This window comes from Phalangium opilio, unplaced genomic scaffold (assembly GCF_054372755.1).
Source record: "Phalangium opilio isolate 3A_F unplaced genomic scaffold, DU_Popi_V2 ptg000232l_1, whole genome shotgun sequence".
Classification (NCBI taxonomy): domain Eukaryota; kingdom Metazoa; phylum Arthropoda; class Arachnida; order Opiliones; family Phalangiidae; genus Phalangium; species Phalangium opilio.
In genome coordinates this window covers 1,535,013-1,562,906 of record NW_028324223.1, presented here as the reverse complement: position 1 = coordinate 1,562,906, position 27,894 = coordinate 1,535,013, and the positions used below count along the sequence as shown (strand labels likewise).

The following is a 27,894-nucleotide window of genomic DNA, read 5'->3' as shown; positions in this document are numbered from 1 at the left end:
CTCCCTCGCTTTTTTAACGTTATTACCTTTTAAACACTAACTGCCACTTCAGATATAAACCAACCAAAGGTTTCGTAATAATTTAAATTAAATGAAAAATATTATTAAAATTAATTATTAGATTAAAAATGTCGTAATTAATTTTTCTGGTTAAATTAATTATTAGATTTAAAAATGTCGTAATTAATTTTTCTGGTTAAATTAATTATTAGATTTAAAAATGTCGTAATTAATTTTTCTGGTTAAATTAATTATTAGATTTAAAAATGCCGTAATTAATTTTTCTGATTAAAATTAATTATTAGATTAAAAATGTCGTAATTAATTTTTCTGATTAAGATTAATTATTAGATTGAAAATGTCATAATTAAATTTTCTGATAAAAATTAATTATTAGATTAAAAATGTCATAATTAAATTTTCTGATTAAAATTAATTATTAGATTAAAAATGTCATAATTAAATTTTCTGATTAAAATTAATTATTAGATTAAAAATGTCATAATTAAATTTTCTGATTAAAATTAATTATTAGATTAAAAATGTCGTAATTAATTTTTCTGATTAAATAAAATCAGATTTAAAAATGTCATAATTAATTTTTCTGATTAAATAATTATTAGATTAAAAAATAAAATATAGTTTCTAATTTGATTACGTTTCCCTACACACGAGCGTCTAATTAAAATTAGATATAATTAGGCAATTAAATTTAGAGTAACATTTATTTTAAATTAAAGGATAAATGAAAAACCTGATGTAAACAAGACCCATTCGAGCGATCTCGGTTCTCAGTGACCGGAATAAAAATTTTATAAAAATTGTATTTGGGCAAAAGATGGATGCTTGACCTTTGGAAAGGTCATTCGAAATGATTCTCTCCTGACAGACAGAAAATAGCTAACTTTCCCTCCCTTTAAAACAGAATTAAAAATGTTCTTCTGTCTACTCTAATACATTCCTATAGTTTTTACCTTAACACCCCCCCCCCGGTCCCCCCAACTGATCTTAAAGGGGATTAAAAGGGGCGTGGCCCTTTATTGACACGCCCAGAAAGGTGTTTAGAAGTACGCCCAAATACTTTCGCAATCTTATCAATTTTAGAAAAATTTATTTCCTTTTTCTTTAAGATCTTTTTTTTTTTAACGGACTAAATTTTTTTTTGCTTCAAATTTTGCTTATCTTTGACATTAATTAAATGTTAAAATCTTAACACGCGACGACTAATGCTTCGCAACCTTCGAATGGGTCTGAATTATTTTTATAAAACGTACTGGGAAACCATGTTAATTTCCCATAGACTTTAAAGGCGAATTTTATATCAAGGGATGTATTTGAATTTGGCGGGGGTTTTGAAAATATTTTTCTATAGAACTACTGGCGCCATCTAGGTGTCAAAAAGGGTACTAATTTTAGAAAATGCGAATTTAGTTAAATTAATGATTAAAAATAATAGTAATCACTTTTAGAAGCTTGGAACTTGATGTAGGCCTAATTTTATATCACTAAATTAATTTTCTAATCCTCAAAATTAATTTTCTAATCCTCAAAATTAATTTTCTAATCCTCAAAATTAATAAATTAATTTTCTAATCCTCAAAATTAATTTTCTAATCCTCAAAATTAATTTTCTAATCCTCAAAATTAATTTTCTAATCCTCAAAATTAATTTTCTAATCCTCAAAATTAATTTTCTAATCCTCAAAATTAATTTTCTAATCCTCAAAATTAATTTTCTAATCCTCAAAATTAATTTTCTAATCCTCAAAATTAATTTTCTAATCCTCAAAATTAATTTTCTAATCCTCAAAATTAATTTTCTAATCCTCAAAATTAATTTTCTAATCCTCAAAATTAATTTTCTAATCCTCAGAATTAATTTTCTAATCCTCAAAATTAATTTTCTAATCCTCAAAATTAATTTTCTAATCCTCAAAATTAATTTTCTAATCCTCAAAATTAATAAATTAATTTTCTAATCCTCAAAATTAATAAATTAATTTTCTAATCCTCAAAATTAATAAATTAATTTTCTAATCCTCAAAATTAATAAATTAATTTTCTAATCCTCAAAATTAATAAATTAATTTTCTAATCCTCAAAATTAATAAATTAATTTTCTAATCCTCAAAATTAATAAATTAATTTTCTAATCCTCAAAATTAATAAATTAATTTTCTAATCCTCAAAATTAATAAATTAATTTTCTAATCCTCAAAATTAATAAATTAATTTTCTAATCCTCAAAATTAATAAATTAATTTTCTAATCCTCAAAATTAATAAATTAATTTTCTAATCCTCAAAATTAATAAATTAATTTTCTAATCCTCAAAATTAATAAATTAATTTTCTAATCCTCAAAATTAATAAATTAATTTTCTAATCCTCAAAATTAATAAATTAATTTTCTAATCCTCAAAATTAATAAATTAATTTTCTAATCCTCAAAATTAATAAATTAATTTTCTAATCCTCAAAATTAATAAATTAATTTTCTAATCCTCAAAATTAATAAATTAATTTTCTAATCCTCAAAATTAATAAATTAATTTTCTAATCCTCAATCTAATCCTCAAAATTAATTTTCTAATCCTCAATCTAATCCTCAAAATTAATTTTCTAATCCTCAAAATTAATTTTCTAATCCTCAAAATTAATTTTCTAATCCTCAAAATTAATTTTCTAATCCTCAAAATTAATAAATTAATTTTCTAATCCTCAAAATTAATTTTCTAATCCTCAAAATTAATTTTCTAATCCTCAAAATTAATTTTCTAATCCTCAAAATTAATTTTCTAATCCTCAAAATTAATTTTCTAATCCTCAAAATTAATTTTCTAATCCTCAAAATTAATTTTCTAATCCTCAAAATTAATTTTCTAATCCTCAAAATTAATTTTCTAATCCTCAAAATTAATTTTCTAATCCTCAAAATTAATTTTCTAATCCTCAAAATTAATTTTCTAATCCTCAAAATTAATTTTCTAATCCTCAAAATTAATAAATTAATTTCCTAATCCTCAAAATTAATAAATTAATTTCTAATCCTCAAAATTAATAAATTAATTTCTAATCCTCAAAATTAATAAATTAATTTCTAATCCTCAAAATTAATAAATTAATTTTCTAATCCTCAAAATTAATAAATTAATTTTCTAATCCTCAGAATTAATAAATTAATTTTCTAATCCTCAGAATTAATAAATTAATTTTCTAATCCTCAGAATTAATAAATTAATTTTCTAATCCTCAAAATTAATAAATTAATTTTCTAATCCTCAAAATTAATAAATTAATTTTCTAATCCTCAAAATTAATAAATTAATTTTCTAATCCTCAAAATTAATAAATTAATTTTCTAATCCTCAAAATTAATAAATTAATTTTCTAATCCTCAGAATTAATAAATTAATTTTCTAATCCTCAGAATTAATAAATTAATTTTCTAATCCTCAGAATTAATAAATTAATTTTCTAATCCTCAGAATTAATAAATTAATTTTCTAATCCTCAGAATTAATAAATTAATTTTCTAATCCTCAGATTTAATAAATTAATTTTCTAATCCTCAAAATTAATAAATTAATTTTCTAATCCTCAAAATTAATAAATTAATTTTCTAATCCTCAAAATTAATAAATTAATTTTTAATCCTCAAAATTAATAAATTAATTTTTAATCCTCAAAATTAATAAATTAATTTTTAATCCTCAAAATTAATAAACAAATTAATTAATTAATAAATAATTATTTTAAGACTTACATTTACATTTGGAACAGGAACTCTAGCTGTCACACCAAGCCCGATTCTGCTGCCATTATGAGGGGAAATTCGACACGGATCTTTACCTATTTACGTTTAAAGATAAATGAATTAAATTAATTAGAATATAAGCTCTTTTTTTAATAATTAATTCATTAATTATATATTATAAACAAACAATTATACGAGTCACTTTGTACAATCGCGCCAAAAGTTAACATTGAAATTGCGTTTAAATATTTAGTTGTTGACTGAATAAAAAATATGGCACTGTAAATAGCTGCGTCCCGAAGTCTTAATTAATTATCATTTAAGTTTTTTAATTTCAATCCCAAAGTTGAGAGTAACTTTTTTTTGTTACCAATTTGGTATTAAGCGTTAATTCGTTTAATTAACTTTAATTAGGCTTAGCCGCGTGAATTTCAAAACTCGCATCGCGTTAATTAAATCTATAATTAAAAAAATTAACCAACTTTTAGAAAATATTAATTAAAAAAATGCAAAAAAAAACAATTAACAAAGAAATAAATCACAAAATTATTAAAAATTTATTATTTACACTAATTTATTTATATCGCGATTTAAATTAATTAAAGTTAATTATTCTAATCTAAAAGTTGGTTTTTATTCGCTAAGCCTTGGTCGAAATATTTTTAAAGCTATTTTGATATGTTTTTCGCGATATTTAAGGTGATTTAATTAATTTAATTAATTAAATGAATTAACCAATTAATTTAATTAATTAATTAAATGAATTAACCAATTAATTTAATTAATTAATTAAATGAATTAACCAATTAATTTAAGAAATTAATTAATTAAATGAATTAACCAATTAATTTAATTAATTAATTAAATGAATTAACCAATTAATTTAAGAAATTAATTAAATGAATTAACCAATTAATTTAAGAAATTAATTAAATGAATTAACCAATTAATGTAAGAAATTAATTAAATGAATTAACCAATTAATGTAAGAAATTAATTAAATGAATTAACCAATTAATTTAAGAAATTAATTAAATGAATTAACCAATTAATTTAAGAAATTAATTAAATGAATTAACCAATTAATTTAAGAAATTAATTAAATGAATTAACCAATTAATTTAAGAAATTAATTAAATGAATTAACCAATTAATTTAAGAAATTAATTAAATGAATTAACCAATTAATTTAAGAAATTAATTAAATGAATTAACCAATTAATTTAAGAAATTAATTAAATGAATTAACCAATTAATTTAATTAATTAATTAAATGAATTAACCAATTAATTTAAGAAATTAATTAAATGAATTAACCAATTAATTTAAGAAATTAATTAAATGAATTAACCAATTAATTTAAGAAATTAATTAAATGAATTAACCAATTAATTTAAGAAATTAATTAAATGAATTAACCAATTAATTTAATTAATTAATTAAATGAATTAACCAATTAATTTAAGAAATTAATTAAATGAATTAACCAATTAATTTAAGAAATTAATTAAATGAATTAACCAATTAATTTAAGAAATTAATTAAATGAATTAACCAATTAATGTAAGAAATTAATTAAATGAATTAACCAATTAATGTAAGAAATTAATTAAATGAATTAACCAATTAATGTAAGAAATTAATTAAATGAATTAACCAATTAATGTAAGAAATTAATTAAATGAATTAACCAATTAATTTAAGAAATTAATTAAATGAATTAACCAATTAATTTAAGAAATTAATTAAATGAATTAACCAATTAATTTAAGAAATTAATTAAATGAATTAACCAATTAATTTAAGAAATTAATTAAATGAATTAACCAATTAATTTAAGAAATTAATTAAATGAATTAACCAATTAATTTAAGAAATTAATTAAATGAATTAACCAATTAATTTAATTAATTAATTAAATGAATTAACCAATTAATTTAATTAATTAATTAAATGAATTAACTAATTAATTAAGGATTTAAGTAGAATTAAACGGAATGTACTTATTTAATTGTTCCGTTTTAATTTGAGAATGACGAGTGTCGTTAACGTTAATTTAGGCTTAGGTGTGTGCGCTTTAAATATCCAATTGGTGATTGGTTTCAATATTCAAAGGATCAAAGGTCAATTTTTGATTGGCTATTTAAATCACCGAGGGGGGGAGCAGCGAGTACCTTAGGGGTTCTCCCGCCGCCGCCTCCTCCTGATTTGGGAGGCTTTAATATATTACCGTTGGCGTTGGTGGTGGGTGGTGAGAGATTGGGGACGTCTTTCAACGCCATCTTGTTCCTGACTAATTCCGCGATGGCCTGTTCCGCGATGGTCCGTTCTTTCTCCTGGTAGCGGGCGTCCAAAGTGTACCACATGGCTAAAGCGCACCGACGACCTTTGACCACCGCTTGAACTCCGTGCAGATTCTCTTTACCAGCTGAGAAACCAACCATTCGACCACAACGCGGTTTTACGCTAGACTAAACCGCAATAAAAGTTAAATTTAAACACAATTTAATTAATTAATTAATGTTTCATTTAGGTTTAATTCCAAGAATAAATCGTTCAATGATTAAATTTCTGTAAATAATACACCCTAATTCCCTATCGCCAGTAGTTAGGCTTATCTTGGGGTTCGTGGAGGGTAGTAACAGAAGAAATTCGTCTGTCGTCTGCTCTGCTACAGTACACATTTTTGGCCTTTGTAGCAGACGACAGAAGAAATTAGTCTGTCGTCTGCTCTGCTACAGTACACATTTTTGGCCTTTGTAGCAGACGACAGAAGAAATTCGTCTGTCGTCTGCTCTGCTACAGTACACATTTTTGGCCTTTGTAGCAGACGACAGAAGAAATTCGTCTGTCGTCTGCTCTGCTACAGTACACATTTTTGGCCTTTGTAGCAGACGACAGAAGAAATTCGTCTGTCGTCTGCTCTGCTACAGTACACATTTTTGGCCTTTGTAGCAGACGACAGAAGAAATTCGTCTGTCGTCTGCTCTGCTACAGTACACATTTTTGGCCTTTGTAGCAGACGACAGAAGAAATTAGTCTGTCGTCTGCTCTGCTACAGTACACATTTTTGGCCTTTGTAGCAGACGACAGAAGAAATTCGTCTGTCGTCTGCTAAAGTACACATTTTTGGCCTTTGTAGCAGACGACAGAAGAAATTCGTCTCTGTCGTCTGCTACAGCACACATTTTTGGCCTTTGTAGCAGACGACAGAAGAAATTCGTCTGTCGTCTGCTACAGTACACATTTTTGGCCTTTGTAGCAGACGACAGACGAAATTCGTCTGTTGTCTGCTACAGTACATATTTTTGGCCTTTGTAGCAGACGACATAAGAAATTCGTCTCTGTTGTCTGCTACAGTACACAATTTTGGCCTTTGTAGCAGATGACAGACGAAATTCGTCTGTTGTCTGCTACAGTACATATTTTTGGCCTTTGTAGCAGACGACATAAGAAATTCGTCTCTGTTGTCTGCTACAGTACACAATTTTGGCCTTTGTAGCAGACGACAGAAGAAATTCGTCTGTCGTCTGCTCTGCTACAGTACACATTTTTGGCCTTTGTAGCAGACGACATAAGAAATTCGTCTCTGTTGTCTGCTACAGTACACAATTTTGGCCTTTGTAGCAGACGACAGAAGAAATTCGTCTGTCGTCTGCTCTGCTACAGTACACATTTTTGGCCTTTGTAGCAGACGACAGAAGAAATTCGTCTCTGTCGTCTGCTACAGTACACATTTTTGGCCTTTGTAGCAGACGACGGAAGAAATTAGTCTCTGTCGTCTGCTACAGTACACATTTTTGGCCTTTGTAGCAGACGACAGAAGAAATTCGTCTGTCGTCTGCTACAGTACACATTTTTGACCTTTGTAGCAGACGACAGACGAATTTCTTCCCTTACTACCCTCCATGAATCCCGAAATAAGCCTAACTAGTAAAGATGGATTCGCGTTTCATTTAGGCCTAATTTCAATGATTAAATCGTTCAATAATTAAATCATTCTATAAGTAATTAATTATTTAAATAGGCTTACCTCGACGGCGTCTTTGCTTTTGGCGAAAATGAACTCTCCTCCTTGGAAATCGTCATTGAGATACAAAATGGCGCTGTAATCTCGCCACGTGTAGGCGGGCCTTTGCTTTAAACACTCGCCTTCTTTAGTTAACAAACAATTATCAGCGTGAACCGGATGACTCAAATCATTCCTGGTACTACTTTCTGATTCAACCAAAAACCCATTAATTAATTATTAATTAATTAATCAAATTAAATTAAATTAAATATTAATTAATTAATTAGGCGTTAATTCTTACCGGATAGGGAAGTCCTACAGACTAGATGAGTGTAGGCGAAATACAAGGGTGACGTCAGATTGAAATGAATTTCAATGTATTTGCGCGCCTTTTCACTGGCTTTTAGGAACAACTGAGCCTCTAATGGATCTATTAGGCCTTTGTGCGCCAACTGTTAACGCCCCCCAAACAATTAAAAACCGAATCAAAAATTTATCCCCACAAATGGCGTCGTCATTAAAAATTTATCCCCACAAATGGCGTCGTCATTAAAATTTTATCCCCACAAATGGCGTCGTCATTAAAATTTTATCCCCACAAATGGCGTCGTCATTAAAATTTTATCCCCACAAATGGCGTCGTCAAAAAAAATTTATCCCCACAAATGGCGTCGTCATTAAAAATTTATCCCCACAAATGGCGTCGTCATTAAAATTTTATCCCCACAAATGGCGTCGTCATTAAAAATTTATCCCCACAAATGGCGTCGTCATTAAAATTTTATCCCCACAAATGGCGTCGTCATTAAAAATTTATCCCCACACATGGCGTCGTCATTAAAAATTTATCCCCACAAATGGCGTCGTCATTAAAAATTTATCCCTACAAATGGCGTCGTCATCAAAAATTTATCCCTACAAATGGCGTCGTCATCAAAAATTTATCCCTACAAATGGCGTCGTCATCAAAAATTTATCCCCACAAATGGCGTCGTCATTAAAAATTTATCCCTACAAATGGCGTCGTCATCAAAAATTTATCCCCACAAATGGCGTCGTCATTAAAAATTTATCCCCACAAATGGCGTCGTCAAAAAAAATTTATCCCCACAAATGGCGTCAGGGCTCCCACAATTTGAACTATAATTCCCGGACTTTCCCCAAATATTAAGTAGGCCTACTTGACCTTTCTAGGTTTTCCCTGATCTGTCGCAACCCTGATTAACCGGACAAACAAAACAAAATGACCACTTACAGTGACCGCGCGTCCAACGGTCAATCCTTCAAAAGTCTCAAACTCGGTATGAGGCGACAATTTCCCATTGTATCCGTCGCCGTGAGTGGCGCCTTCGCTGGCCAAATGGACCAGTTGCTGGCACTCGGATTGGCTGGCCACGTGGTCAGCCACGAACCTTTTGGTTCCCTTCAACTGGTCAGCGTCCATCGTCACCTTGATACCGCTATTCACCGCCCATTTTTGACCTTCGCTTAAGGGACTAGTTTTAATCGAGTTTTTCGTCGAATTAACCGTACTCTAAAGTTAATTAATTACTAATTAATTAATTAATAAACTAATTATAAATCAAGCCGGAAAGATTCAAAATGGCGGCGGCCTTTACCTACATAATTTGCAGCTTGGCTGAAGTCAAATTCTTTATCAATAAATTTTAGGAAAATTTTCTCTTTAGTGTAACGTTGAACGTAATCAGTTACTTCCTGTAATTAAGTCTACGAGTGTTAATTACTGCATGGTAATTACCCTAAATTAAATTAAATTACATGTCTAGGTGTGAACCAATCAGGTTTAACTTGGTCTAAAGTCTCGTAAAACCTCTTGTTCTCCAACATGACAGTGTCATTTGGTTTTAGGGCTAAATACGAAGCCACAGATTCGCACGATTTTTGAATCTGATTCACTGATAAGAAATTAGACATAAGTTTATAAAACATAAGTCTCTATAAGTCTGACACTTAATATTAGTTCAAAAACGACGCCAGCATTGACTACGTCACGCCATTACTAGCTCTGTAACCGCTTGGTGTCAATAGACAAGTATCTACTTACATCTGTAATAGGAGAATTGTAAATAATGAAAGTACGATGGTAACAAGTCTTGTTGGACATCCCCGTGTCCCAAGGACAACTCGTAGGGACATTTGACCTTACAACGTAATGTGAACGTGTAATGGTCTAAAATGTATGGTCATTCAAATTTATTTCGGAAACTTGATCTACAATTGGTCTAGCTACAAATGGACCACGAACTTACGGGCAATGGACACGACGAAAGAGGCCTGGGGGGAAGTGGGCAAATGCCCTTCGCAAAGAGATCTACATTCCTCTTCAGAGACAAAGTATTCCTTCAGAGATTCTTCCATTTTATCCACCACTTGGGCGTAATCTTCTTGACCGTACGATTTCGTGGCTTGGAAGAAGAGTCGTTGGTATTTTTTGGCTTCCAAGTACTTGACGTCGTTGAAGGACACTTCGGGCAAGTCCAAGTAGTACTTGAGATTATTCTGCATGATGTCATGCTCGGGATTGTGAACCAGGAAAGTGTAAGCGCATGAAGCGGCGTGTTGATGGTTACCAAGCTAAAAGTAATGAAAGACAAAAAATAAATAAACACAAATTAAATTAAAATTTTCATTAATATGGTAATGGCACTTCCCTGCCTTTGGCAACGTTACGCTCTATGTGAAATTAACATGGAGTGCCATTACTCTATATCTGGTTATATTAAACTAAAACGATTTAAAAATCAAATTTGAAAATAACTAGGTATAAGTATAATTCAAGATTACAACCCACATTTTTCCCCACGTAAAATAAGACATATCCTACCCATGTCTGCAACGATTTCTAATTGTAAAGTACTTATTTTGACTGGAAACCAAGTTTGTAAGTGGGTTTAAAGTCAAAGTATTGGCCTTGAAGCTACTAAAACTCCAGAACCGTAAAAAACCCCGACCGTTATTCAAATTAAGCGAATCCAAGTTAAAAAATAAGTAAATGACATTCATTATTAAACCAACACAGTTTCAAGATTAAGAAAGAAAAAAAAGAAATGTGGTCGGGGTCAAAGACATTTTTAGAGGTTTCTAGACGCTCTTGTGCAGTCTTGAAAGGTTAGATTACAATTAAGGTTTTGCTAAGCTCATTTTCTAAAACTAAACAAAGATTTTGTTTCATAGAGTCAGTCACTTGGTCCGGAAGTGAAAATACAAGTTCTTGTTGCAACGTTTCTCTTTTGGTAATTTGATCCCCGAACAGTTTCGCTACGTCAAAGAAACGTTACACGTTTATTTATTTATAAAGAAACAGAACCCAGGGTTAACTTGACATTGATTGTATTTAACTCGGGCTCCATTGACCAGTGTTTTTTAACGCTATTAGGTTATTTTGACGCGCAAAATTTAATCGATGGCGATAAATACGTTGTTTACACGATGAAAAGTGGATACCCTGATAAAAGCACTCGGTGTTAGATTCGCGTAGTGTTTAACACTGTCAAAGTCAAGATACTGTCATTAGTCTATTATAAAGGACAACGTTCAATGATACAATGAAGTCCTTAACTATCTTAAACTATTTAATAATATAATTCTTGTTACAAAATATTAATTTTAATCTTTAAGCTTTAAGCTTGGATAAAAATCATTTTTTTCAGTAAGCGAATTGACAGATCATTTTAGTAAAATGTCCGAATCAAATCGCGTCTGTCAAAATATATTGACACCATATTTTTGCCATCAACGAACGAAGGGTGACTCAACGCTTTCGAGGTGTTATTTACATTGCGTGGGCGTTATTCTGCCACTGGCAAATTTCCCATGACATCTGGCGACTGTTAAGTCAAACCACCACCCAAAAATAAAACCGCAAAAAATAACCTCATTTGACACTATTCTTTTTTGGGAAAAACCCGATTAGACCTCTTTTAATCTTGTCTATAATTAAGAAATTCCGCCGCTTAAATTTATTTTCCCACAAGAACGTTATTTATCTACGGGAATTTGGTTGGGTTCCTTCTTTCCAAGCAACTCAAAGACTATAAATTATACGCAAAATAATTTTCCAGATGGAAAATCTTTTAAAAATAAAAACTGTCATCTAAAATTTTGCGAATTTAAAAAAAAAAAAATAAATGTGAAATATGTTTAACACGTGGGTTCACGCGCTAGCCAGAATATTTATCTTTTCTTTGTCGGCGCCTGCTTTTTTAACTTTTTTATTTTAAGGTTTAAACTTAGGTTTGGCGCGACCTATTTAACATAATTTATTATTTTCTTGTTTAAAAGAAATTAAGCATACTGGCAACAGATGTTTTCCTAGAGCTGTCAATATTAATTAAAATTAAACCACCTACGTCTACTACAGCGCAACTAAGTTCCAATCGAGTGGGTTTGCCATTATCCATACCGGAAAATCGTAACAATTAAGTTTAATTACGTGTATATATTTTAATTAATTTATAATGGGGGTAGGGCATGTACTATTCTTCACTCCGAGTCCTTGTAAGGTTGGGATATGGTGACGTAGCTCCATAAGTTTATAAGTGATGTTACATAAGTATGACACTCGCTATACATATGAACTTATGTGATGTTAAATGCAATATAGCAAAGAATGTAGCGTTTGACAGCGTATCCTGTACATAAACATGTTTACTACACGAATATTTCACGCGTTAACCTTCGATTCAAATGATATCACTTTTGAAAAATACGAAAAACAACTCATTTGATTAAAAATAAGTTGTTTTTCGCCGAGCTGGTTTCATTGCTTCAAAATATTGCAATATCGTACCACGCTGCAATATGAATTCCGCTACATTTTTGTTCATTTTGCTTTGTTTAACATTTCACGGATTAATATCGTCGCAGAAACCCCCTGACCATTACTATCAGCAGCACCATGTCCACCCTTTAAATGGTAAGTTCATCCACCCTATCCTTAATTTCGTAATTAAAATTTTAATTGATTAAAAACAGGGACATTTTCAAACCACACCCGTAAGGAAATTGACTTCGTATCTCCAATTCCAAGTAAAATAAACTCAACGTTTGAACACGGAGGCGCTAAAAATAAAACCCTCACCAGCACAAACGCGGCGGCGACTAATTCACGCGCATCCTCTATTTTTCACGCGATAATTGGCGCCTTAATTATAAAATATTTCACGTGCAAAAATATATAACATTAAAAAAAAACCAGACCCAGTTTCTTTTAAGTATAATAAATATTATTTTAAACTTTGTACCTGATTAAAATAAAAACTGAATAAATTTAAAAAGAAAAATAAGATTATTTATTTATTTATTTATTTGTGATAACTCGATTGCGAGAAGGATTTAATTTCTCTCTTTTTCTCTCTCTCGTTTAATTGCTTCCGTTAGCAACAAACTTTGAACCCTTTTAAGGTCTCGCTAATTACTTTCTAACTGTACACGACAAAAGTTTCTTTCACTACTCTAACTACATCGCAGCAGCCATTCTCTCTCTGGCAATAAACAAATTCCCGTTTGTTTCAAAGTTATTTCCATTCCCCCCCAAACTTTTATCTAATTTGCAAAATCGCATCGAAACGGTTGGTTGTCGGTCGAAACAAACTATTCAACCCTTTGCTGCCAATTTATATGCAAAATAGATCTATACAAAGTATGGGGGGAGGGGAGAGTGACCAAGGGGGACCCAGGCTGGAATGAAGTCGGTTTTGATTCTGTTTAGTTTGTTCGTTAAAAGTTTCAAACAAAATTAAAGTTGACAGGAAATTGGTACGGATAAATTGGCCTGCCCTTTTTGGAAGTTCCTGTATAGAATTTGGAGGACGTCACTTTTTACCATAACATAGCTAATGATTAATTTGCAATTTAAATACAGTTCCATCTATGTATAAATATATATATATATACAGGATGAATTTGACCGTTTTCCTGTTTAAAAAGGGGCTGTTTACTGATTTGAATATTTTTAAACTGATGCTGTTGACAGTCGCCCGTTGATTTGTAATTAACGAAAAGTGCCATTAGAGAACTAGTAAGTTTCCTAACCTTTCCTTAAAACCACGTGGAAATAACCGCGCGCATTTCACGCGCAAGAAATGAATTAAAAAAAGGCGGGAAATCTTTTTCCAATAAGCAGTAGAAATCGGCGCGAGATTTTTACTATCGCACGCGCGCATTTCGGGAACGGGAAAACAACAGCACGTGACGAAAAAAAATAGAAGCGTGGTGGCGGGAAAACTTGTTTATAACGGTATCCATGGCAACATGCACGCGCGTAATTATAACAAGTTGGGAAAACCAAAATATTACCTCTCCGAGTCAAGACGACTACTTACAAACTTATTTACCCAGATATGGAAATGTTTCTTAAGTTAAAATTTATGAAATATTAAAGCAGTATACAAAGAATAGCAAATATACTGTAAATCAGACGACATTTTACATCCAATAATGATATACTTGTACACATTAAAATCATCCGATGGGGGAAAAACGGGAAATGAAGAGATAAAACTTTGGAGGGATATTACCTTTACGTGTTTGTAAAGGCCCAATTTTCTACTCCTCAACTGTATGCCCTCTATGTTCAAAGCCATATTCACAACAGGGTTGCCATGTAAACACTATCCTCTCGTTTCATCTCAACGATTTTCTTAGTTTGTCAACATGACTGTTAACGTTACATAACACCAAAGCTTATTTGTGGCTACACACACTGAAAGTAAATGCGTACCATAAAAAGCATGAAAACACGAAGCTATTATCCGATTACGATCAGACCTTTCACTGGTCTGGGCTGCGTTCAGCAGAGCTCACCAAGAAAGACAGCGGAATATGGAAATTTTACCGGTGAGCTCTGTCGTCATAGCTTTTCTCCGGTCATCGGCGTTTTATAAATGACGCTAGCGCAATAAAGCGTGCAATGTACCAAGGCTTAACAAAAATTGGATGATAACATATTTATAGAGATAGATAACAACTTTTTTAATTAAAATTAGAAACTAACATATCTCTTAAAATTCTCGCGTGATCAACTGGTTTCACGCCAATTAAATAGCTGTAGTCCCATAGAGCTATTTGTATTAATTCCTCCATGGTTTTTTCGCCAAGCTGAGAAATACGCGTTTTACGTCACGTTACCAAAGAGCCGACTATTTTCTTTGAAGACCGCGCTAGCTAAGCGCTAAGCACCGTGACGTCAAAATCCAAAAACAAAATCCCGTTAAGTAGGACACTGTTAACAGCGCTGGGCTCTGCTGAACGCGGCCCAGATTTCCACCATGATTATAATATCTAAGCCTAAAGTGTATTTAACTTTCGGCTCACTCTGAACCGTTAATGTCTCTGTATTACAGAAACGAAATCCGAACCCAAACGTTTACTTTTTGGTTCACTAGGTCTATTGACAAATAAAAGTTCATTTGACCATCATAGTAGCGTTGTGCTTGTATTCACTTTAGAAAGGATTATGCTATAAACAGATGTAGTATAGCTTAAGTAATATATAAACACCCATTTTAAATAATAATATTAAAAAAAATCATTGGAATATCAAAATGAAATAGAGCTTTAAAGCTACAAAAGTACTAAATGGATCATAATTACGAAAAATATTTCCACATATTCACTTTATATTAAGGATAAAGGGAATATTATGGTTCTGTAGGATTCCTTTACACATCAAAACAAAACGAACTTCTAACGCAGCGCACTACTGTAACAACGGACGGACACACACAGACAAAAACATAGACTGCTTTTTAACTCTTTCCGTATTAATTTTGAATTGAGAAACAAGATTATCTTAAATATTAAAATAAATATAATTAATATTTAATATTTTCTTCGTTAGTTATTCGCCTTATTGAACGTTACATCGCTTTAAAAAAGAACAATTAAACATTCTTGAGAGACTTGACTAATATTGGCGTTTGAAATGAAGCATACGCCGGTTGCATTACCTTACTCAAATAGGTAGTATATAAGGGTGTCGAACTACAGCTAATAGCAAGAACAACCGCAATTGCGAAAACCTTTGGTGGCGATCCCACCTTAGGGAGGCTAGACGTTTCTCGTAACCCTAGCTGATCGCCGCGAATGTCTTAAACCCAACGATGACGATGGAGTAGAAGCCAGGTGTACAGACTGGTGTCCAAGTGGAATGGACGAAGACCAGAAGATGGTGGTGATTAGAAGCCAGTATGTACAGACTGGTGTCCGTGTGGGATGGACGAAGACCAAAAGATGGTGGTGATTAGAAGCCAGTATGTACAGACTGGTGTCCATGTGGGATGGACGAAGACGAAAAGATGGTGGTGATTAGAAGCCAGTAAGTACAGATTGGTCTCCATGCGGGATGGACGAAGACCAAAAGATGGTGGTGATTAGAAGCCAGTAAGTACAGATTGGTCTCCGTGTGGGATGGACAAAAACCAGAAGATGGTGGTGTGAGAACTCAAGTAGAGGAGCCATTTCCGTGACTGTGAAAGCAGTTCGGAAATGGCGAACACGTTTGCTCCGATTTGGAAACTGCGAACGCGGTCACGTGGGTGTAACAACAGACACACAGACAGACACACACACACACACGTCGAAATTAGAACCTCTCCGTGACATACGTCACTCGGAGAGGTAAAAAGAACGAATTAATAAAAGGTAATGAACTTACTTTAAAATAACACAGCTGAAGATAATCATAGGGCACTTTATTAGCGAAATCCTGCTCGATCTCGTGATTTTTGACCTTTCCGGGTGTCCGGTCGTTGTCGAAACGTCCGAAGCGTTCCTTCTCACATTGCATAAGGCACAACGCGTTCTTAACTATATTCTCGTAAAAAATTGTCCGGCTAACGCCGAAACTCGAGTCCGAAGTTAACAGCCCATCGTCGTGGTCAGTGTCAGACAGGATCGCGACCCGATGGCGATTTAAAGAAGGCGCGCTATTACACTGGATACGACACTGAGCTTGTCCGGCCCGATACTCGTTGAAGCTAGCAACGGCTTTCTCCAAAAATTCGACGCAAGATTCCCAATCATTATCGAGATAAGATTCGGTTCCGGATTGAAAATAATCTTCGAAGTTTCTTCGTCGTTTCGAATTTCCATCTGCATCTTCTGCGTCCAGAGAAGAGCGTGTAACGCTACTACTACCGAGGATTAGGCCTAACGCTAAGCCTAACCATTTGGCAAACGGATAGTACATGGTCTCGGTGGATCACACACACAAACAGACCGCGCACGGGCGACACCGTTATGTTTTTAGACCATCTTCACTCGACCACGATCCTGATCATGTCGCTAAGCCGGTCGTAATTCGAAACCGAGTCCATTTTGAATTTGAAGCACCGTTACGTATCTCCGCTTTGCTTTCATTAATTCCTTTTTTACTCTGGTTGTGTTTTTAACTTCTGGAGGGAAGACAGACAGGAGACCGAGTTGTTGATGCTCTTGGGTTGGTTGGCTGCTTGCCTAGCTCGCTACCGTTCTGTTAGGAGGGTTTTAGTTGGCGGACATTAGCTCGGAGGCCAAGGGACTCTCAGTCTCACTCACTCTCTCTTAGCAAAGGCTGTCTGCAGGGAGGCAAGGCAACCAACCCACGGATGGATCGAATTTACCCAAAGAATGACGCCACGGTTGTACTTTAGAACCACCGGGGAACGTTTTGACTGGCTTCTTTAGGACGTTTTTGATACTGTTAATAAAAGTAATTACGGATTTAATTGATTTTATTATTATTATATTTGGGTTATATTTTAATTTGAAGTAAGTATTGATTTAGCCTGCATAAGTATGGGTTAAAATTGGGGTTTTGGGTTATTGGGAATATGATCTAATATATGGCGCCAAATTCCTCGGTTCACGTCCCAATTTTTGGCGGTTTTCTGTGTGGACCGTTTGAATGAAGAATAGTGTGGCCTAAACTGGGGCCTATAGAAATTAATTTATGCCGTTTCTTAACTTAAACCGCGCATGCGTTTCAGGGACAGGGTTGCCAGGAATTTGTTAGATCACTAAGCAAGCATCTCAGGTTTGTAACTGGTCTATTTTTATTAAAATCCCGGAATGGCTTTTAAACGTTTCTCCTGACCCATGACAAGCCTATGGTAATGTCCTTTAACCCGAGGAATACCGAGTACTTGCGGATACGTCAATTATACTAGGACAGATTCAAAGTATTGTTTGTAACATAAAGGCGGAGACAGAAAGAGAAAGGACATTTGTAAATATTTGAAAATTTAAAATTGGACTTGTAGAAAACTTTTCTAAATCCCCTGAAAAAAGAAAGTCGGGGGGATTTTCGTGAAGTGGGATTAAGTCTAATAAAGACAAAAGGGTTTTCGGTGGGGGGGGGGGAGGGGGGACATTTTTCACGTGTCCAATTGTCAAATCCCATTTGGAATTATTACAAATTTTACCTTGTTTCAAATTTAATCCGCAGAAATTTTGGCGGGAGATTCTGTACACAAAGGCTGGGGGGGGGGCTCTCCCCCCACCCAACTTAAGGGATTTGTACGTTTAAAGCTAATCGAAGAATTAGCTCGAAACATTCAAAAACCCCCTCCCCTCCACCCTTCCTACACTTTACTCGCTCAAACCCTAACTAGAAGTTCAGAACGTTGAAGTAAATTGTTTTCAAGAACCAAAAATATTCAAACGCATTCCCCCGAATAAATTGAACGCTGATTGGTCTATTTCGAACCGCAATCTACAACAACGGACTAAATAGAGCTTGTACAATTCTGTTCGATTCAGTTGCAAATCTGAACGAATGCGGGAGGAGGTACTCTAATAACAAATTACTGGCAACCCTGCCCCTGAAGCGCATGCGCAGTTTAAGTTAATAAACGGGGGTGGAGGAGGGTTGAATTAATTCCCCTAGCCCCAACCCCCTTTAGCGCACGCTACCAGTTTAATTTAAAAATTAATTTTTAAAGTTTAAACTTCGAGAAAGGAGCTTCTCAAATTTCCCCCTTTTGAGAAATTTATTTTAAAAGGCTTAGCGGGGCCAGGCCGGGCCGAGCCTTGGATCTTATTTCGCCGCGTAGGAGTGTGGTGGCAATATCGTTAGTCCCTAAGCGTATTAAGTTAAACAAGGGACGTTTAGCTATGCGTTTAGGGACAAGAGAGATTGACTGGAGAAGTCTTTAATCTAGCAGTTATCTTCGCTTGGCCGGCTGCCTCCGAATTTGAGACTCGAGAGAACTTTTAAGCTCGCGCCGAGCCTTTTGTTACGTCATAAAAGTTTGGGGGCATAGCCCGTGCGTGCAGTACCCATTCAAAGAGACTTTATATAAGATACAATACACTATATGGTTCGCCGGCCCTTTTCTAGAGCTCTATAATAGGCTTAAAACTTTGGTGGTAGAAAACTCAAATTAGTTTATATTATCAAAGAAAAGCAGAGTTTTTCTTTATAGACTGTATATTTTTTCCGGAGAAATTCAAACTTAAGTATTAAAATTTTATTATTTCATCAATAGCAAGTCACGTGTCTGAGCGATACTGTTGATAAATTCCTATTCAAAATCTTACAGATGTCCTGTCTCACAGGGTTCATACCACTTTTGGAAAACAAATTTTTCAAAGATTTCCAGGTATTCCCCCCATACGTCCCTGAGTTTTCCAGAGTTACGAGCCTCCAAAGTTTAGTGTAATGCTATTCCTATGGAGGAGGTTGTTTGTTTATGTTTTGCTTAATTACTCGGCCCCTGTTTGTCGTAGCCCTAAGTTTTTAGTATGGTTGGATGGGGGACAAATTGGGCTATAACATATTCAAAGGACATCCCCGTATCTCTAGTAGAAACAGAGTTACGAGCCTCCAACGTTTATCAATAAAAATCAAAAGTAACCTAATTACAATAAGTGAGACAAAAAATGAGTTGACGAAGATATTGAGGTAGCCTCAAGTTTAAAGTATCCTTGTATGGGGGACAAAGAGGACTATAACATATCCAAAGGAGATCCCCGTATCTCTAGTAGAACAAGAGTTATGGGCCTTTAAAGTTCAGCGTGAAAAATCATGAGTGACATAATAACAATAAGTGAGACGATAACATAAGTTGACGAACATTTTCCTTAATTACTCGGCCCCTGTTTGTCGTAGCCCTAAGTTTTTAGTATGGTTGGATGGGGGACAAATTGGACTATAACATACTCAAAGGACATCCCCGTATCTCTAGTAAAACCAGAGTTACGAGCCTCCAAAGTTGGTTGTGATGCTATTCCCATGGCATGTTTTTAAACATTTTGCTTAATATCTCGGCCCCTGTTTGTCGTAGCCCTAAGTTTTTAGTATGGTTAGATGGGGGACAAATTGGACATACTCAAAGGACATCCCCGTACCTGTAGTAGAACCAGAGTTACGAGCCTGCAAAGTTTAGTGTAATGCTATTCCTATGGAGGGGGTTGTTTGTTTACATTTTGCTTAATTACTCGGCCCCTGTTTGTCGCAAATTTCTCTGATTTCCCTGAACCCTGTTTCAAGAAGATATTTCATGGAAAATGTAAGAGGAGAGAACAGTGCGGCCATTACTTGTCATAAGAGACCCGTCGTCCGTATACGCTATCGGAGGAATTAAAGCACTCCCCCTGCTCTGTTCTTGTATCGAAAATTTATCCTTGGGGGCAAAGCGGGCTCAGAATTGCTGCGCCAGGGGTAGATTTTTCTAGCTGGCCGCAGCAGTTTTCAATTGCCGGCGAAAGATTTCTCCGCTAAGTGGTGTTGGCACCTAATGCATTCGACCGCTTAGCCATTCAACGAACGTGCCATTACTCGATCCAAAGTTGGTGGGGGCATATCCCCCTCGCTCCAATCCCCCCGGTTACTTCGGAATTAAGGTTTGAATGAGAAATTCGATAGAAAAGTATTTTCTCTCTTTTACTCGGAGAGCTTAAGGATAATTAAATCTGTCGACACCTGCAGGCCCAACTTAGGAGGATATAGGACCAACCAGAGGGGGCCACTCCCCCCAACCCCGTATACTTGTAACCCCCCATCTCCGCAATAAGGTAGAAGGTAGCGGCGAGTGGTCAGGTACTCAGGTGGGCCAAACGAAAGAGACCCTTCGAATTTCGAGATAGCCAGGGTTCGAGTTAAACAATAATTAAATCCCGATAATTAATTTTGTTTCCTTAATTTATACTGCTAAAATAAATTAATTAAGAAAGTAGTGATTTAAGTTAACGCGGATGGATACGCGATATTTGAAATGTATTTACACTCTGTAGTCTTTGTATAGAGATGGTTGAAACAACATTTATACACTGTTATAGCCTTTGAGAATCTTGGACCATATCTCAAAGACGTAATGCAATTTTTCTCCGAGAGCAAAAACATCCCAAAAATAAATTAACATTAAAGCTTAGTTTGTCTTTCCTCGAGGATTTGTTTTGCACGGAAATGGGGGGCTCGTAATTTATACGAGCAGACGACAAATTGGGGTGATTATACCAAAGAGGAGTTGTCTGTCTTTCAAACTTAGTAGAGCCACGGGCCTAACTACGTTTTCTCGGTAGCTTGTAGCTTCCCCGAAATTTGGAGACAGCCTACTGCTAAGCCTAAAAGATAAATAAAACGCAAGAAAAATAGGGAAGAGCCTCCAAAATAATCACGTGTCAACCTTCAGATGAAGAAAAAATAAGTTAGGGAGAAAAAGTGCACGGCAAGGCTTAAAAATAGCGCGCGTTATTTTAAAAGGTATCAACAAATTGTTTTAGTTCTTCACGGAAAGTTTGTATAGATAGAGAGGTATCGTTTGGGGGAGGAGCTAAGATACGTGAGATAATTTACACCGCTATATTGGTGGGTTCATTGCATAAGGAAAGCTGAAACCCACCAATATGGCTGCCTAAACCGTGGCAGGACTTAGGAGCGTGTGACGTACTAGGCAGCCCACTGAAATCTCTCTATAGACCATTCTATTAATTTAAAGAAGAGAAACAAACACCACAGAGGCGCCATCTGGCGTTGTCTCATGGCGTCAGGGAAATAACCCAAGTAATTAATGGAAGGATCTATTAGTTAACCTCTGACCCTGTTTACAGAGACGTGACCATTGCTCTACCGTGTATATTTACCATCAGAAACTGTTTACGTGGGTATTTCCAACGAAGGAGAGCTCTAGCTATGGGGGATTTTGGGTTTGGGGGGGGGGGGGAGGGGCGTATACTTTTGGTTGGAAAAATGTATGTTTTGGTGTTGAAAAAGCGTAGTATTTCTACACTGTAGTTTATTTTTAACTTGGCCGACGGGGGCTAGCTTCTCGATCAATCAAAATAAGGGTGAACTTTAGGCCTTGGCGGGGCCAGAGAAAAGCAACTGTCAGTAACAGAGAGCGAAACTCGTTTGTCAATCGTTTCAAAGCGTCTTGGATTAAAGGCGAACGGGGCCCCTTCGAGGACCATCCGCGTCATCCCAGTCTATCGCTCCCCTTACAATCTACTCTCTTAAAGGACCCTCTTACCAACGAGTGGCCCAGGGACCCCGGCCATACTAAACAACTGTCACCTACAGCGGATCCACCACGAAACTAGTAGACCCATTGAAAGTTGTTTTCCAGCTAGCCGATCAGGAACCTTGCTTATTTTTCATTGTTAAGGGACAGCGTGTTTTCACGTGACGCCGCCATACTCAATGTTTGTGGGTAAAAATCATGGACATTTAATTCTAAAGAGGACCAGTGAATCGAGCATACATTATTCAACCCCCACCCCCACCCTTCAACACGTGCTAAAATTAAATGACCTTGAGATGATTGCACGTGAATCTCGTGAAATGTTTTTTATATAAAATTGAGAAAAAGCTCGCGCTCTCCCCCCCCCCCACTTTCCCCCTGCCCTTTAGCACGTGCCTAGCTTTAAACAGTGCTAAAATTAAATGACCTTGAGATGATTGCGCGTGAATCTCGTGAAATGTTTTTTATATAAAATTGAGAAAAAGCTCGCGCTCTCCCCCCCACTTTCCCCCTGCCCTTTAGCACGTGCCTAGCTTTAAACAGTGCTAAAATTAAATGACCTTGAGATGATTGCGCGTGAATCTCGTGAAATGTTTTTTTATATAAAATTGAGAAAATCTCGCGCTCTCCCTCCCCCCTTTTAGGGTTTAAGACGCGTTGGACCGGAAGTGAGGGTTCAGAGGTTATCTTTCAATAAGTTGGTAATAGCTGTCGAACAATATAGCGCGGTGTCTATTTGTAATATTGTCATAGCTTCAGGCTGGACTGCAATGCAACGCGAGGAGCGTATTGTGGCGTGTTACCACCACCAGACCGAGACCTGTAAACCATGTCAAAGCGAAGGAGGTAGTGCGGGCTAAATAATTAAACTATGTCTATGAGTAGATTTATTCAAAATGATGAGAGAGGAATTCGAGTCGCGGCGGGCTAACACTAGCAGCGCGACAACGCATAAATTAAGCTCTCGTTTCACGCCTAGCCACTCACCATCCCAACTATTATCGATGATGAACAGTTCACAACTAACTTATAATTCCAAGTACATTTATTTATGCTCAGGCTTTAATAATAATGTATAGGAATTATTAAATTTTTCAATATTTATTCGAAGATATTTCATTAATTTAATTTTGATTAAAAAAAGTAATCTCTAATATTACTTCAAATTCTTCACTATATAAATAATTTAGCCGGCGCGATTTAAAATTTAGAAATAAATTTAATTATAATAAAAAAAATCAAATATTACTTAAAATTCAAGATTGTGAAATAAAATTTTATAAATTTAACACTAATTTTTATTTGTTAATTTCTCAAAAAAAAAACCCTAGTAATTTTAACGAACCCTCGCAGTTAGTTAGTAATTGACAGGAGGCAAATGCTGGTCACTGATTAGAAAGAGGCCGGGGGGAGGGGGATAGAAAAATGAGTCTCCTAAAACTTAAGGGACGATCCCTTGCAGGAGTCTTAAAGCGGATGCGATGTAGGGATAAATATGTCACGGGGAACCCCTTAAAGCTGGCGGTGCTCAGAAATCCCGAAAGCTCAGCCTCTTTTACATAAGAGGAGCGGCGCGGCGTAGATGAGCACTGCTCAGTGCTCATAGGCCTAGTCTCTTATCCAAAATAGGCTTAAATTTGAATATTAATACCAAGGGGAAATACCTTAGATTTCATATTTGAATCATCTGGGAACGCTTCAAAGTTACGCCTATACACTCATTGCGGACATTGCTATACGCTAGATGGCGGTGCCATTTATATCAACCCCCCTAACAGTAACACGCACGTGCATCTTAGAAACCCTACCGGGAATTTGGAGAACTGACAGAGGGCGCGCGCGCGCCCATTTACAAAAATATATCTCACGAGACGCGCGTGATTTAAAAATTAAAATCATCATTTCAAGGTCATTCTAAATACACTGTTTAAAGCCAGGCACGTGCACCGAGATGAGGGGGGGGGGACGAAATTAATCCGCATTTCAAGGTCATTCTAAATACACTGTTTAAAGCCAGGCACGTGCACCGAGATATGGGGGGGGGGGAGAATTTAATACACATTTCAAGGTCATTATAAATACACTGTTTAAAGCCAGGCACGTGCACCGAGATATGGTTAAAGCAGAGGGGGGGGGGACGAATTAAAATAATCATTTCAAGGTCATTCCAAATGAATTAATTTCATATTAAGAAATAAATTGTGTTAAAAAGGTAAAAATAGTTTAGAAACAAAGGATAATATGAATAGGATGACGCCACGATGTTTAACTATAGTTGATTATTGAAAATGGGGTGCAAATTAATTAGTTTGTTAAAAATAGCCTCGAGGTTTATTGAGGCGCGCGGAGAGAGTTTAGAGAATAATACTGAATCGGAAACGGGAGCCTCGCCTCTCTCTCGCTATTAGGATGTATACACACTATAGCAGCATTAATTAATCCCAGATATTAGCGTAACAGAACAGAGAGTTCCCCAAAACCCAAACCGCCAAAAACAGATACTAACGCGGGGGGGGGGGGGGGTTTGGGGGCTGTATTCGCGATTCCACTTGGCAGCACTGTTAAAGGTAAGAAAGACCCATTATAAACCATTGTAAATGTAGTAATGTTACGCTGAATGAATTTAACACAGTAATGAACTCAATTTAATTGTAGCGTGAAGGTAATATATTGCATACTGTTCGAGTTCAGATGCGAACAGAACCTTTACATTTCAAGCTGCTCAAGGACTACACGAAGATAGTGCTAAACTTACTAAGATGGACGCCACTATTCCGTGAGACTTTTGGGTAGTTTCTAAGCCACTCAAACACTACGGGAAACTATAGTACTAAACCATCCACAATTTTCGTAAGACTTTCAAGCCGCTCAAAGACTATTATTAAAATAGTTTAGAGTAGTTTTAAGGCATTGATATTACAGGTGGGTAATGTAAATTAACTAAACTGTGTCAGTCATTTCGGAATCAATTTTAATTAATACGGTTAATTTTAAATAATTAATTCTTACGATAAGTTTCAAAGCTGATGTCTAGACTATCTTAAAATGAAAACAAAAACATCACGTGATACAAGAGCACTTGACGATGTAACAAAAACCTGACATTTGGTTGTAATATTAACCTACTACAGGTTAGTAATGTTTAATTTAAATTCAATTAATCAGGGTAATAACTAAAGCGAGCCCAGCGCGATCCCTATTGGTTAATATTAATGTCGAGGGGGGAGTGGTGTTACGTAATACGTCACAGAAATCGTAGACGCGTTAAATGCACGAGCGACGGCGGCTCTCCCCGTATTTGCCTCATTAGAACGTCTGCACATATAATTAAAATTATATTAATGAGTTGGCCCTCAACTGTCAAATTTGATGATTCCAAAGGGATAATGTACGTATTGTAAGATCTTAAAGGGATACTACACTGTCCGGATAAAATAACCCACGTTTTAAGCAACCCTTGAAATGAATTCAAAATTTTTAAACCAATTTCAAATAAATAAATAATTTTTTTTTAAAACTTATTCATCACGTGAATTTTCGATATTTAAAATTACCGCGATTTAAGTTGTAACGCGTATAATCAGGGCGACGGGCGTATACGCGTTAGTAACTACATACCCTACAGCCTTTCCTTTATTAATCTAGTCATGGCGAATATCAATATGATAGATGATATAGCGACGGTTGTCTCGTGCTTTGGCTCACGCGCTTTCATGCCTAGAGTAATGGCAGTTATTAGCTTTGACTGAGTAAAATGATTAGGCGAGATGCCGTTTTTTTTTCCTTGAATTAATCGAAATTTAGTAATGACAGTCAGTACGCTCGATAGTATTAAAACCAATGAGAAGATGTCATTTCACCATTTTCGTTAGCGAAAAGTATACCAATTGAGAAATGGCACTTAATAGCCTTGACAATGTTAAGGTTTGGTAGCGGTGCCGTTTCTCTGTAATTTTCTTTTTAGCTTTGAAGGGCTATTTACTATCATGATGGCAGATATTACATCGACCTTACGAACCCTGGTCCTTTTTTTTTATACAAAAACATATATTTACGTCAAAAACCGACTTTTCTAGGAAAGCAGGAGCGGTTTACTGTTATTACATCGCGTTGCGAGTGGCTTAATAAGCATTGCAAACTGCGCTTGATGTAGAATTCTATTAAAAGCTATACTGACAAAACAATTTGTCAAATTTTTATTCCTAACCGGACGGACCACACACACAGCGAGAAAACCAAAGAAATACATTAGATAACCCTTTCATTATTAAACTTGTAATATTAAAAGTTGGTGACATTTTTGTGTCCGGACAAAAGGGGAGAGCATGCCACTGGAATTTTGTTAACAAGAAGGCAGGGTCATGAAGTGCAAAATTTCGAAATATCATTGAAATCTCAAACTAATTTGAATTTGAAAATCAATCCTTAGTAATCGATAAAAAAAAAACAACTGATTTTTCCATTTCACCCTCCCTTTAAATTTTGATATTAGAAATTAACAATTTTTCAAAATAATAAAACAGAACAGTAAATAACGCCTTTCAATGTTATATCTCTCCAAAAATAGAGCGAACCAACAACAATGTAGCAGCAGCGGCTCGGAAACTTTCGTCTAAATTCTAGCAACTTTTCGGCTATAAAACAATAGCAAAATGATCGTTTTCCATTAAGAGCAGAGCTTGGAAGCTTGCCCCCCGGGGGGGCACTCTCCGTTTATTTTCGGAGGAGGCGAGCGTTCGTTTAGGCCCCATTAATTAAGAGCAGACTGTTTTCCCCGTCTGACAGATTAATCAAAATTAAGAAAAATAAAGACCGGGCTGCCTTAGCGAAAGGAAAAGCTTTTAATTTTCACCTATTTGCTCCAAGCTGTTGTTTGCCAGTGTTGAAACACTTGCCCCCCTCCCCCCAAGCCCCCCCCCCTCGCCTTCATTCCCGGCGCCTTCACCTTATAAATCACAAAAGTAGCCGGTGCCTAAAAAGCTGTAGAATGTTATACTAACACTTTTTAACTCCAAAGACCGAGCCCTGATTATTTAAATTTTCGCGTGAATATAAAATTACGCTATAATTTAAGATTAATTTCTTAGGGAATTATAAATTTAATATTTAAAATCACGCGCCACCTACCGACTGCCTTCGTAAATCACGTGACAATTTCTCTATCATTTTAAAAGCACGTGGAATTTAAAACTTGAAAAAAACAAATGCACGTGGAATTTAAAAATTAAAAAACAAATGCACGTGGAATTTGAAAATTAAAAAACAAATGCACGTGGAATTTAAAAATTAAAAAACAAATGCACGTGGAATTTAAAAATTAAAAAACAAATGCACGTGGAATTTAAAAATTAAAAAACAAATGCACGTGGAATTTAAAAATTAAAAAGAAAAAATGCACGTGGAATTTAAAAATTAAAAAGAAAAAATGCACGTGGAATTTGAAAATTAAAAAACAAATGCACGTGAAATTTGAAAATTAAAAAAAAACAAAGGCACGTGCGAATCAATATGAATAAAATCCCAAATTCTTAGAAACATACTTCTTACTACTTTAAATCAATATTCACAGCTAAATTAAATCGATTCTCTTGAGACATCGAAGGTTTCCTTGACAACCAATAGACGAAAATGCATGGCCCAAACCGATAAATTTATTATTATCCG

General features: G+C 34.9%; 1 protein-coding gene across 2 annotated transcripts in view; it reads right to left on the bottom strand.

The window, feature by feature from the left end:
• Window positions 1-5,721: 5,721 nt before the first annotated feature.
• Window positions 5,722-27,894, bottom strand: part of LOC149612738 (prolyl 3-hydroxylase 2-like) — a 155,549-nt gene continuing 133,376 nt past the window's right edge. The window contains exons 3-12 of one of the 2 annotated variants that reach the window (XM_089858226.1): window positions 17,327-17,468; window positions 16,446-17,261; window positions 10,039-10,363; window positions 9,834-9,959; window positions 9,548-9,684; window positions 9,392-9,484; window positions 9,024-9,302; window positions 8,070-8,220; window positions 7,790-7,974; window positions 5,722-6,227 (exon numbers count right to left, since the gene is read on the bottom strand). In XM_089858226.1, coding sequence (XP_089714352.1) covers window positions 5,874-6,227; window positions 7,790-7,974; window positions 8,070-8,220; window positions 9,024-9,302; window positions 9,392-9,484; window positions 9,548-9,684; window positions 9,834-9,959; window positions 10,039-10,363; window positions 16,446-16,979 — 2,184 coding nt within the window. In that variant the 5' untranslated portion in view covers window positions 16,980-17,261; window positions 17,327-17,468 and the 3' untranslated portion in view covers window positions 5,722-5,873. Of the gene's footprint in view, window positions 6,228-7,789; window positions 7,975-8,069; window positions 8,221-9,023; window positions 9,303-9,391; window positions 9,485-9,547; window positions 9,685-9,833; window positions 9,960-10,038; window positions 10,364-16,445; window positions 17,469-27,894 lie in introns of both variants that reach the window. The other variant, XM_089858225.1, reaches the window with a different exon arrangement.